General features: G+C 42.1%; 1 protein-coding gene across 1 annotated transcript in view; it reads right to left on the minus strand.

Annotated features, from left to right (window-relative positions):
* Positions 1-12,727, minus strand: part of LOC142075097 (ras GTPase-activating protein 1-like) — a 112,763-nt gene that overhangs the window by 71,425 nt on the left and 28,611 nt on the right. Inside the window, exons 5-8 of the mRNA XM_075136115.1 lie at positions 4,801-4,918; positions 3,478-3,509; positions 1,563-1,615; positions 679-829 (exon numbers count right to left, since the gene is read on the minus strand). Of these exons, the coding sequence (XP_074992216.1) occupies positions 679-829; positions 1,563-1,615; positions 3,478-3,509; positions 4,801-4,918 (354 nt within the window). The remainder of the gene's footprint in view (positions 1-678; positions 830-1,562; positions 1,616-3,477; positions 3,510-4,800; positions 4,919-12,727) is intronic.

The following is a 12,727-nucleotide window of genomic DNA, read 5'->3' on the forward strand; positions in this document are numbered from 1 at the left end:
CTGAGAAGTCTTGATAATCTTATTCATAGAGTTGTCACAGATTCAAGGATGGAGCTGTATTGATAGCTTCTCCCATGAAAGGGGAAACTTATCTCTTGTCATTTCTTTTTGTACATATTACCATATTTTTATACCCATGGCAAAACAAATCCATCCCAAGTTTCATGACTCTAAATGAAGTGATCCGCACTTCTGACCAAAGTATCATTCACATGTTTTAAGGTGATTAATTTAATGACTTTTTTCAACAATGAAGATAATTTTTCCCTTTCTTGTCAATACCCATTTCTATTATTTATACTTTAAAATCCCTACTGAATGTCTCTGATAAAACTAACATTTTAATTTTCCCTTCATATACACGAAACTCCCTATTATAAATAGTAGCTTCCAAGACAACACAGCATTCTCCTAATTACATGTCATAATCCAATTTACAGGGTGAAGAAAATCATTTACAGAAGGAGAAAAATACTTCAAAAGAAACAAGTTACACTTAAGCTTTTGAAGGCTTTTAGAATGTGCTTAGTTACAACTAACTACTAAGCAAGTTAGTTAAAACTCTTAGTATATTCTTAAGAAATACTGAAATCTTATGATCATATCAGTAAGTTATCAGCAATATGTTATACAAATTCTTTATAGAAGTATAAAATACACACAACTATTAAAACTTACCTATTATAATATCTGCCTCCCATCATAAACTGATTGCTTGATGTTGGACATATTTTAAAACGCTGAATATTTTCACTGGTCCGAAAATAAAGTGAATAATCACCAGGTGTATTATCTGAAGGCCTCACAAGAAAACTGCACACCTGACCAACTGAAAAGATATCATAATACAGTGTTATTCACTGTTACTTATCTTAGTGTCATTTATGAGCTCTTACCAAAGCTCTTTCTGTAAAAATTAGCAAGAATTGCACACTTAAAGGAGAAAGTCTGATGTAAGTTCCAACAGCGATCCCCGTTCTTCACCCAAATGGGATGAAGTAGTACTGAACTGCCAAAGTTAATGCAAAATCATTTGGCGGTAGCTGACAACCTATCCCCACTTTTGCCACCTCTTTACAAGAGCATATGGTGTGCGTGTGGGAGATTTGACAATGTTTTTTAAAAAAATAAAGATTTTTGTTCTCATATTTAAGGTATGTTATTTGACAATATGAGTCAGAAATATTGATGTTTTCATTTTAAAAATTATTTCCTCTATGAGGGGACTAAAAAAAGTTTATAATGCATTCTCCCATAAGAACATAACAGTATTTTCTCCTCAGCATTTTGATGAAGTCCAAGATATTTTTTTATTTATATATATCACAAAAATAATAAAAAAATTAACTATTTCAATTAGAATTATGAAACTAACTGTACTTGAGAACATAAAAAAAACCACTCAATGCTCAGCCATGAGGTTTTTTTCCAATGTAGTAGCAGCCACAGGTCTGATGCTCATATGTTCATACAGAAAAAACAGGTTTTGCTGCAGTCTGTTATAAACAGGATTACTTTGTGTCATTCCACTACCACTGTATTTCCATCTGAAATACAAGTACCTGTCATCAGCAAATTGTAAGCCTCTTGTTTGGAGATCTTCCCATGGAACCATCTTAAAGATGAAGAGAAAAATTAGAAAGCAAGACTATCAGCTTTCTTTTTTAGTTGTTTGACATCTAAGGCTCTGACACCTATAAATTAATCTCTGGCACCTATGAATTAATTTTTATTTCAAAAATCTAGTACATATAGATTATATAAGCAACCGTTATGTTACTCAGCGATTCTGTTTTTCTACCAACAGAATGAAAAATAAATATCTACAGCTATATAAATAAACTCATTTCGATACAAGTGTCCAACACGAAGTAGATGTTCAAATCCAAGTGTGTTTAGAGATGAAAAGGCATTGTTTAAATGCTAGATAATTTGACAGGCATATTTGAAGTCAGTCTCAGATAGCAATTTATTTGAAGTGTGAAATGCAAAGCCCAAAAAAAAGAGATTAATGACAGTTAAATACTGTACAGAATAACTAAAACTAAATTTTGCTAGAAGCTGAGGAAATAAAACCTAGCTTTGTTAGACTATTGAATATGAATTGCTTTAATCTCACACCTTGCATCTTCCCCAGAGTCCTGCATCAGAGCATCATCCTAAAAAATACAGCAATCTGTCCAGTCTCAACCTGATACCTATGATTATAGGAAACAGCTTGACATTGCATGGCTATTCAGTTTACATGTGGCACACCACATGCTACATCTTAAGAGCTCATCCTGTCCTTTAAAGGAAAGCTAGAAATATGGCCTTTCAATGCAGAGTGTGTGTGCACGCGTGTGTGTGTGTTTAAGTGTGTAAAAGAAAGCCTCTTTTATGCATCAAAAAAGAGCTCTAGTTCTAACTTGCTTTCTATATTACCTTTACAATCTCTGGCTATTGGAATATTCGCAGAAATCCCTGCCTCCCCTGGAATCCTCTGAGCAGCATGAGTAACTGGACTGACAGTGTCAAAGCTCTAAGAATTTGCTACAAACTACTTCGTTTAAAAAAAAAAAAAAAGTTCCTGTATTTGAAGGCATCCCTACTACTGTTATGCTGCTATGCCAAACTGACTAGCAGAACATTGGGGACCAGTAAACTGAAGTCACACACCAATGATTTTCTTTCCCCTATTTAAAAAAAAAAAACAACAAAAAAAACCCCCAAACAAACAAACAAAAAAAAACCACCAAACAAATGCCTTCTTCAATCATCAGTCCTTTGGAGACTGCAAACTGGGCAATAAATACAGGAAGCAGCAGCTGCAATTATAGCAAGCAAATGGAGGACAGATGAAGTTATCAAGCTACTAGAAATTTTCTGTAACTTTCATTTGCTACTCATCTTTACTACTGAAAATAATATAACAATCAACAGTTTCCCATAATATCAATTCATTGTAAATTGTATTAGGTTTTGTTTTGTGGTTTTTTTAAAGTATTTAACAAGTTGGAATTCACTGCAAAAATTATTCTATAGTCTCCTGGTTTTCACTTTAAGTGTTAGCACATGAGGCTAATATAGAGAAAGCGTTACTATTACACTATCATTCCTCTAATCACACTTTGTTCCCTCTCCTGCACTTAGAGTTGAGCAGACCTGAAAAAAGGTTACCTCTAAGGCAAACTGTATGTGTATAAAAAAACCACAAATCAGAAAACGCCACACCCTCCATTGTACATATTCTGGGTAAAGTGATCACACAGAGACTCATCCAAGATTTTATCACTGCAAAACCCATTAATATTAGGCATAACTAATACAAGACTTCATGTCAATTACCTATACATCTTCAACAGCTAGTGTAGAAGAAAAGTCTTAAGATCAAAAAACAAGTATACACAGCTTTGGTTCACCTTCCCAATCTCATAGCTAAAGTTTATAAACAGTTATTTTATGATTTGCTTTTAATAACAAAACAAAAATCCTTACATTTTGCCTTCATGTGGATCATCTTCTCTTCCCTAATAGGAGAATTAACATATTAAGTGCATGACAACAGTATGCTTGAGTTTAGAAAAGTAAACTTCATAGGTTAAGACCTTCTGTAGAAATAAACAGCACTAAGAAGTCCAAGACATTTTTTAACTAGATGGCTTATTGCACAGTTCATGTAAAGAGGTTTTCAACTTCATTCATTAAGTGGAAATTCAGCCATACCACATTATTTGGTATGGCCTCAAGTTGCACCAAGGGAGGTTTAGATTGGACATTAGGAGAAATTTCTTTACTGAAAGAGTGGTCAGGCCTTGGAACAGGCTGCCCAGGGAAGTGGTGGAGTCACCATCCCTGGAAGTATTTAAAAGACGTGTAGATGAGGCCCTTAGGGACATGGTGTAGTGGGCATGGTGTGTTGGGTTGACGGTTGGACACGATGATCTTGGAGGTCTTTTCCAACCTTAATGATTCTATGATTCTATGATTTCAAAAGATTGTTTCTGTCACTCTTCAAGTCCTTCTTTACATGTGGTAACTTAAATCTCAACTTTCCTGAACTTCAACCGCTAATGTAGAAATCTACAGTTAGATACTCTAACACTGCCATTTCAATTTAGCCATTCACATCCTGATATAGATGTGAGAAACAGGTGAAGCAAACTCTACTAACAGCAAAATATATATGCTGCGCAGCAAACGTCATCAGGACTCCAAAGCAATGGTGAACTTTAAAAAAAGCATGTGGGAGGGTGGGGTGGGTGTTTTTGTCCATTAAATCATCTCTTCTCCTGCAGTAATTCAATTATCTTTTGGTCACCTGGTTAGCTTCCTGACTTAGCATAAGCCCTTCTAGGTATAATTAACTCATCAATATACTTTTTAACCCACACTTGGCCCTTAAAAAGAGAGACATACCGCAGCACAAAATTTCAGTCTATACATTTATGAATGTTTCATGGCAAACAAAACAAAAAAAAAAAGAATGCAATTGAATGACTAGCAAGTTCTTTATCAGGACTGGTGAGTTTAGGGAACTGCCTAATATGTTCACAGTATCATTCATTTGCACATGAACTTGTTTGGATAACATGTGAATAAGTACTTTGGATATTGAATTAGACTTAAAGGTTTGTTACACTATTTAAAAACTGGCAGATTCAATTACTGCAGGAAGGTTTAGAAAAGTACATAGTCAGGCAGTTAAACGCCACTAGTTTGGGTTTATTTCAATGTTAACTTACACACACACACAAAATTAATAAAAAAAAACAAATCAAATCTCAGTTCTGCAACAGATCTGAATATAAAATTACTTACCACTTCTTCTACCAGGTCTTCTACAATAAGACCTTGTTCATCTGTCCGTAGGTTTGTAACCCACATCCAGCCATCTTCCAATTCATTATGGACAATAAACATGTCTCCTTTAAGGAAACTGAAAAGAGTTACAGTAAGATTTATGTTAGAAATACAATCATAACATAAAGTTTAATGAACACAATTAATTCTTGAGCATAGTTTCAGCAAAACATTTGAGGAAATCTGATCATGAAAGATACATTTATTGGTATCCCAAGCACACCATGTGCATTTTTCACACAGTTTAAGTAGCTATGATAGATGAATATTTACCCTTCTTTGATTTACATTTAGAATCTAATAGATACTTTAAAGTGTGCCAAGGACGCATAAAACAAAAAACACCACAACAACATTAAAAGATAGTAACATTCTTTTATCAAGAGGGATCAAATACTAAACACAAGTAAAAACAATCAAAGATTCCCTTAATAGTCTAAGAAAATAATACTTTTATCAAAACCTAATTTTGTATAATAAAGCCTGTGGAATATCTACTATTTAGGTCTTTGCATACGAAGATAAATGCTAAAAAGAAGATACAGAACAGTTCCTCGAAAAGACACGCAGTTAGCTACAATAAGAGCATAAACACAAAGCATTAAATTGTCCAAGGGAGTTTCATTACTGGAAGGTTAGTATAAGTTATTCCTTAAGTGTAATCTCAAACTCAGTGTCCTGGTTTCAGCTGGGATGGAGTTGATTTTCTTCCTATTAGCTGGTGTGGTGCTGTGTTTTGGATGTAATATAAGAATAATGTTGATAGCACACTGATGTTTTAGTTGTTGCTAAGTAATGTTTATATAGTCAAGGACTTTTCATCCTCCCATGCCCTGCCAGGTGCGCAGGGGGCTGGGAGGGAGCATGGCCGGGACGGCTGGCCCAGTTGGCCAATGGGCTATTCCATACCATATGACGTCATGCTCAGCATATAAGGCTGGGCGAAGAAGAAGGAGGGGGGGGGGACACACACGTTTGGTGTGATGGCGTTTGTCTTCCCAAGTAACTGTTACGTGTGATAGAGCCCTGCTTTCCTGGAGATGGCTGAGCACCTGCCTGCCGATGGGAAACAGTGAATGAATTCCTTGGTTTGCTTTGCTTGCGCACGTGGCTTTTGCTTTCCCTATTAAACTGTCTTTGTCTCAGCCCACAAGTTTTCTCACTCTTACCCTTCTGATTCTCTCCCCCAACCCACTGTGGGGGGAGTGAGCGAGTGGCTGTGTGGTGCTTAGTTGCCAGCTGGGGTTAAACCATGACACTCAGGTGTACTGGTTTTGACTGGGATAGAGTTAAATTTCTTCATAGTAGCTTGTATGGGGCTATGTTTTGGATTTGTACCAAAAATAGTGTTGATAACACACTGATGTTTTAGTTACTACTGAACAGTGCTCACAGCATCAAGGCCTTTTCTGCTCCTCACACTGCCCTGCCAGCGAGTAGATTGGAGGTGCACAAGAAGTTGGGAGAGGACACAGCTGGGACAGCTGACCCCAACTGACCAAAGGGATATTCCATACCATATGACACTGTGCTCAGCAATAAAACTGGGGGTGGAGGTTGGCAGGGGAGGATGCTGCTCAGGGACTGGCTGGGCATTGGTTGGTTGGTGGTGAGCAATTGTTTTCATCTGCATCACTTGTCTTCCTTGGGTTTTATTTTCCTCTCTCTTTGTTGGTTGTGTTTTTTTTTTTTCTTACAATTTTTTTTTTTAAATTTGTTACTAATTATTAAACTGTCTTTATCTCAACCCATGAGTTTCTTTCTCATTTTTACCCTTCCAATTCTTCCCCCATCCCACCGGGGGGGAGTGAGTGAGCGGCTGTGTGGTGCTTAGTTGCTGGCTAGGGTTAAACCACGACAGTCCTTTTTGGTGTCCAACATGGGGCTCGAAGGGTTTGAGATAATAACAGATTGACCAAAGCATATTAGAAGGAATTTATAATTATTATATCTGTTAACAGTTGCTGGTCATGATATTGATTTATCTGTTCTCAACATTAGTTTATCTGATCTGTGCCATGCTCCCTTTTTTGCTGTACATGTTAAAGACTGGTTTTGGCTTTTGCAGTTTGTTGTGCTCTGTAGCACTTAGTGGTGTTTTGCCTGGGAGATTTATTGTTAAAGCACTGGCCTTGAGCTTAATCTGGTATTTGGGCTCTATACTGATGCCATTACTGTACTTCAGGAACCATCTCATAGAGACAGTTAACATCCTAACCAGGATGAGGAGGCAGACGAAATATTCTACCAGAGGCTGGCAGGAGTCTCCCAGTCGCTAGCCCTTGTTCTCGTGGGGGACTTCAACTTTCCGGACGTCTGCTGGAAATACCACACGGCAGAGAGGAAACAGTCGAGGAGGTTCCTGGAGTGTGTGGAAGATAACTTCCTGACGCAGCTGGTAAGCGAGCCCACTAGGGGAGGTGCCTCGCTTCACCTGCAGTTCACAAACAGAGAAGGACTGGTGGGAGATGTGGTGGTCGGAGGCTGGCTTGGGCTTAGCGACCATGAAATGATAGAATTCTCGATACTTGGTGAAGGAAGGAGGGGGGCCAGCAAAACCCCTACCATGGACTTCCGGAGGGTGGACTTTGGCCTGTTCAGGACACTGGTCGAGAGGGTCCCTTGGGAGACAGTCCTGAAGGGCAAAGTGGTCCAGGAAGGCTGGACGTTCTTCAAGAAGGAAGTCTTAAAGGCACAGGAGCAGGCTGTCCCCATGTGCCACAAGAAGAATGGGCGGGGAAGACAACCGGCCTGGCTGAATGGGGAGCTCTGGCTGGGACTCAGGAATAAAAGGAGAGTTTACCACCTTTGGAAGAAGGGGCAGGCAACTCGAGAAGAGTACAGGGATCGCGTTAGGTCGTGCAGAGAGGAAATTCGAAAGGCAAAAGCCCGGCTAGAACTCAACCTGGCCACTGTCGTGAGAGATAACAAAAAATGTTTTTACAAGTATATTAATGACAAAAGGAGAGCCAAGGAGAATCTCCATCCTCTATTGGATGCAGGGGGGAACGTTGCCACCAAGGACGAGGATAAGGCTGAGGTACTTAATGCCTTCTTTGCCTCAGTCTTTAGTAGTCAGACCAGTTATCCTCAGGGTATTCAGCCCCCTGAGCTGGAAGACAGGGACGGTGAGCAAAATAAACCCCCCATAAACCAAGAGGAAGAAGTTAATGACCTGCTATGCCACCTGGACGTTCACAAGTCTATGGGGCTGGATGGGATCCACCCGAGGGTACTGAGGGAGCTGGCAGAGGAGCTTACCAAGCCACTCTCCATCATTTACCAGCAGTCCTGGTTAACAGGGGAGGTCCCGGACGACTGGATGCTTGCCAATGTGACGCCCATCTACAAGAAGGGCCAGAAGGAGGATCCAGGGAACTACAGGCCTGTCAGCCTGACCTCGGTGCCGGGGAAGATCATGGAGCGGTTGGTTTTGAGGGCGCTCACGAGCCATGTCCGGGACAACCAGGGGATCAGGCCCAGCCATCACGGGTTCATGGAACGCAGGTCCTGCTTGACCAACCTCATCTCCTGCTATGACCAGGTGACCCGCCTAGTGGATGAGGGAAAGGCTGTGGATGTGGTCTACCTGGACTTCGGTAAAGCCTTTGACACTGTCTCCCACGGCATTCTCCTAGAGAAGCTGGCAGCTCACAGCTTAGACAGGTACACTCTTTGCTGGGTAAAAAACTGGCTGGACGGCCGAGCCCAGAGAGTTGTGGTGAATGGAGTTAAATCCAGTTGGCGGCCTGTCACGAGCGGTGTTCCCCAGGGCTCAGTTTTGGGGCCGGTCCTGTTCAATATCTTCATCAATGATCTGGATGAGGGGATCGAGTGCTCCCTCAGTAAGTTTGCAGACGACACCAAGTTGGGCGGGAGTGTTGATCTGCTCGAGGGTAGGAAGGCTCTTGCAGAGGGACCTGGACAGGCTGGATTGATGGGCTGAGGCCAACTGTATGAGATTCAACAAGGCCAAGTGCCGGGTCCTGCACTTGGGTCACAACAACCCCAGGCAATGCTACAGGCTTGGGGAAGTGGCTGGAAAGCTGCCCAGAGGAAAAGGACCTGGGGGTGCTGGTTGACAGCCGGCTGAACATGAGCCGGCAGTGTGCCCAGGTGGCCAAGAAGGCCAACGGCATCCTGGCCTGTATCAGAAATAGTGTGGCCAGCAGGAGTAAGGAGGTGATCGTGCCCCTGTACTCGGCACTGGTGAGGCCGCACCTCGAATACTGTGTTCCGTTTTGGGCCCCTCAGTACAAGAAGGACATGGAGGTGCTGGAGCGTGTCCAGAGGAGGGCAACGAAGCTGGTGAAGGGCCTGGAGCACAAGTCTTATGAGGAGCGGCTGAGGGAACTGGGGTTGTTTAGCCTGGAGAAGAGGAGGCTGAGGGGGGACCTCATCACGCTCTACAACTACCTGAAAGGAGGTTGTAGCGAGGTGGGTGTTGGTCTCTTCTGCCAAGTAACTAGCGATAGGACGAGAGGAAATGGCCTCAAGTTGCACCAAGGGAGGTTTAGACTGGACATTAGGAAAAATTTCTTTACTGAAAGAGTGGTCAGGCCTTGGAACAGGCTGCCCAGGGAAGTGGTGGAGTCACCGTCCCTGGAGGTATTTAAAAGACGTGTAGATGAGGTGCTTAGGGACATGGTTTAGTGGGCATGGTGGTGTTGGGTTGACAGTTGGACTCGATGATCTTAGAGGTCTTTTCCAACCTTAATGATTCTAATTACACTTTTTCCTCCAAGAGGTTTTTTGTGGAGGAAATACAGAGTGGCACCTTCACCACCTTCTTCTATGATGTTTTCTCCCTCGTTACAATAACTTTTCAGTATCTTAAACATCCTTGGGTAACCAAAATACTCCTATTGGTATTTCTTAGGAATATTGTTTCAGCTTTTTCCAAGGTTAACAAGCTATTTAGGAATATGACCCAGGCCCCACAGCAGTGTGGTTATGGGTGTCAAGGCATGTGGCAGAATATGGGCAGGTATCTAGAAAGCTTCTCACCTCCGATGGTCTGGGACTTCATTCCCAGATCCTGATGAAGTGACAGAATGTTTGAAAAAAAGATGCCCTGGCTATTCCAAAGAGGCACAACTTATCGCACTGTGCTGGGGCCTGGCCTACACCTCCCGAACACTGCTCAGTACTATTCAGCACCCTCAAGGAGAAGAGAAGGTCTCTGGATCTGAAAACATACCAACAGACACTGTGGCTAAACTAGAGACCCAGCCTTCAACTATATCAGTCACGTCTATAATTAAAAAGAAACGATGGAAGCGGAAGTCAACTCATTTAGTAAGGGATGGAGAAGCTTCTCCTAAGAGGGAGCAGGAGAGAGAATCAGAAGAGGCAGCCTGTTCTGCAGCAGAGCAGTCACAAGAACAGGAGGAGGAAGGGACTGAAATCATAAATGAGACAGAAACTACCCAATCCCTATCCCCAAGTGAGCTGGGAGACATGCGAAGCTGTCAACGAGGCGAGAAAATTATCAGCTGGTTACTCTGATGCTGGGATATTGGGGCCAAAAATCAGGAATTAGAGGGTAAGGAAGCCCGGCAGCTGGGATCCCTTGCTAGGGATAAGGCCATTGGCAAAGGGATTTTAAAAGGGGCAGGAGTCCTCAGTCTTTGGAGGCAGCTCCTGTTGGGTGTGAAGGACAGGTATCCCTTCAAGGAAGATCTTGCAAATTCCCAAAGCAAGTGGACCACCACTGAGGGAGGTATCCAGTATCTGAGGGAATTAGCCATGGTGGAGGTGATCTATAGCAACCTGGACAATAACCAGGCATCCAAAGACCCAGATGAAATCCAGTCCATGTGGCGAAAGTTTATACGAAGTACACTGAAGTCATACACCAACACCCTGGCGATAATGAGCTGGACAGACACAGAAGCACCAACTGTGGATGGACTGGCCAGCCAACTCCAAGAATTCAAAGAGAATCTCGCTTCCTCCCTACAGGCCTGCGTCTCGGCTGTGGAGAAACTGTCCCAACAATTGTCCCAGCAATTAAAGAAGGATAGGTCTTCCTCACCCATACCGACCAATGTCTTGGCTATTAAGAGTCAGCCTTTTTGTGTTCAGAGGAGAGGGTTACCAGTGGCGCACATCACATGCCACCCTGTGGTTCTTCCTGCGTGACCAGGGGGAGAACATGAGTAAGTGGGATGGTGAATCTACCTGGAGACTAGAAGCTCAAGTACAGGAACTGCAAGGAAAAACAACAGCCAAAAGGCATCCATCCAGGAAAACGACTGCTCCAGTGTCTGTTGGTGCTTAGTTGCTGGCCGGGGTTAAACCACAACATCAGGTCATATGAAAACCTTTCACTGGAGCACAGGGGGACTTCTCAATCAAGTCAGATGATGCATCAGGGATACAGGCAATAGCTGTGAGGTACTGAAACTCATCAACTACTAGTTCAATCCAAAATTACATAGCCATTTTCTATGGAATGTCTCTCATTTGAGAGGGTGTGACATATGCACTGAGTGAACAGTACTTTGGTTCAGGCATTACTGACAAGTAGGCCTGACTGAAATCAGCCCTGCTGTGCAAACCTTGAGAATTGTGCTAGGCCATATCTTCTCAGGAACCAAGGAGTCCAGGCCATGTCTAATCAGAAGCTAACAGTACCAGCCTGAGCTGGGACTAGACAAAACTAAAACTGCTACAGCTACACAACTGCACATACACCAAAAGGGGGTTTGACTAGGAGTCAATCACTTTACACTATAAATATCTGTAGCCCCCGAGCCCATTGAGCTCTCCTGTATGGCAGCAGGCTGCACAGAAGTGATCTCCCCCTTGAGAAGGGACGCCTCTCAGGGTTACTCCTCGAGGTTGAGAGACCCCTTACCCAGCATCTGATATCTATAACGAAGTGAGCGACATTTTACATTAGAGTATATTGTATGCTAGCAACATTTATATATCCAGCTATAGCTTAATTATTGCAAGTGCAGTAAGTAGTAGAGTGTTTGACCGCTGTCTAAATCATCATCTAATCACCTTCTAAATGATGATTTAAATGTTAATTTAAATCATTGTCAAATAATTGTTAAATCACTGTTTAATTACCATTCAATTATTGCTTAATCACCATGTCGTGGTTTAATCTGGCAGGCAGCCAAATACCACGCAGCCGTTCAGTCACTCCCCCCGCCCCCCCAGTGGGACGGGGAGAGAATCGGAAGGGTAAGAGTGAGAAAAACTCGTGGGTTGAGATAAAGACAATTTAATAGAACAGAAAAGGGAAAATAATAATAATAAATAATGATAGAATATACAAAATGAGTGATGCACAATGCAATTGCTCACCACCCGCGCTGACCGATAACCAAGTAGCAATCGCTACTTCCTGGATCACGCCTACCATTCATATACTGAGCATGACGTCACATGGTATGGAATACCCCGTTGGCCAGCTGGGCTAGCTGTCCTGGCTGTGCTCCCTCCCAACACTTGTTTAGGGTTTTTTTGTTGTTTTGTTTTTTTTTTTTCTTAAGCTGAATGCCCTTGACTAGCAGGGTACTTAGCAACAACTGAAAACATCAGAGTGTTATCAACATTCTTCTCATACTAAATCCAAAACACAGCACTAGGAAGAAATTTAACCCTATTCCAGCCAAAACCAGGACAGTATCCACCCCTTATTCCATACCATTTACGTCATGCCTAGTGAAGTTGAGCCTGGGAAGAATGGAGGGGTGGGGGGAAGGCGTTTTTAGATTTGTTCTTATTTCTCATTATCCTACTCTGGTGTTAATTTGCAATAAATTAAATTAATTTCCCCAAGCCAAGTCTGTTTTGCCCGTGACGGTAATTGCTGAGTGATCTCCCTGTCCTTATCTCAACCCACAAGCCTTTCGTCATATTTTCT

This window comes from Calonectris borealis, chromosome W, assembly GCF_964195595.1.
Source record: "Calonectris borealis chromosome W, bCalBor7.hap1.2, whole genome shotgun sequence".
In the NCBI taxonomy this organism is placed as follows: domain Eukaryota; kingdom Metazoa; phylum Chordata; class Aves; order Procellariiformes; family Procellariidae; genus Calonectris; species Calonectris borealis.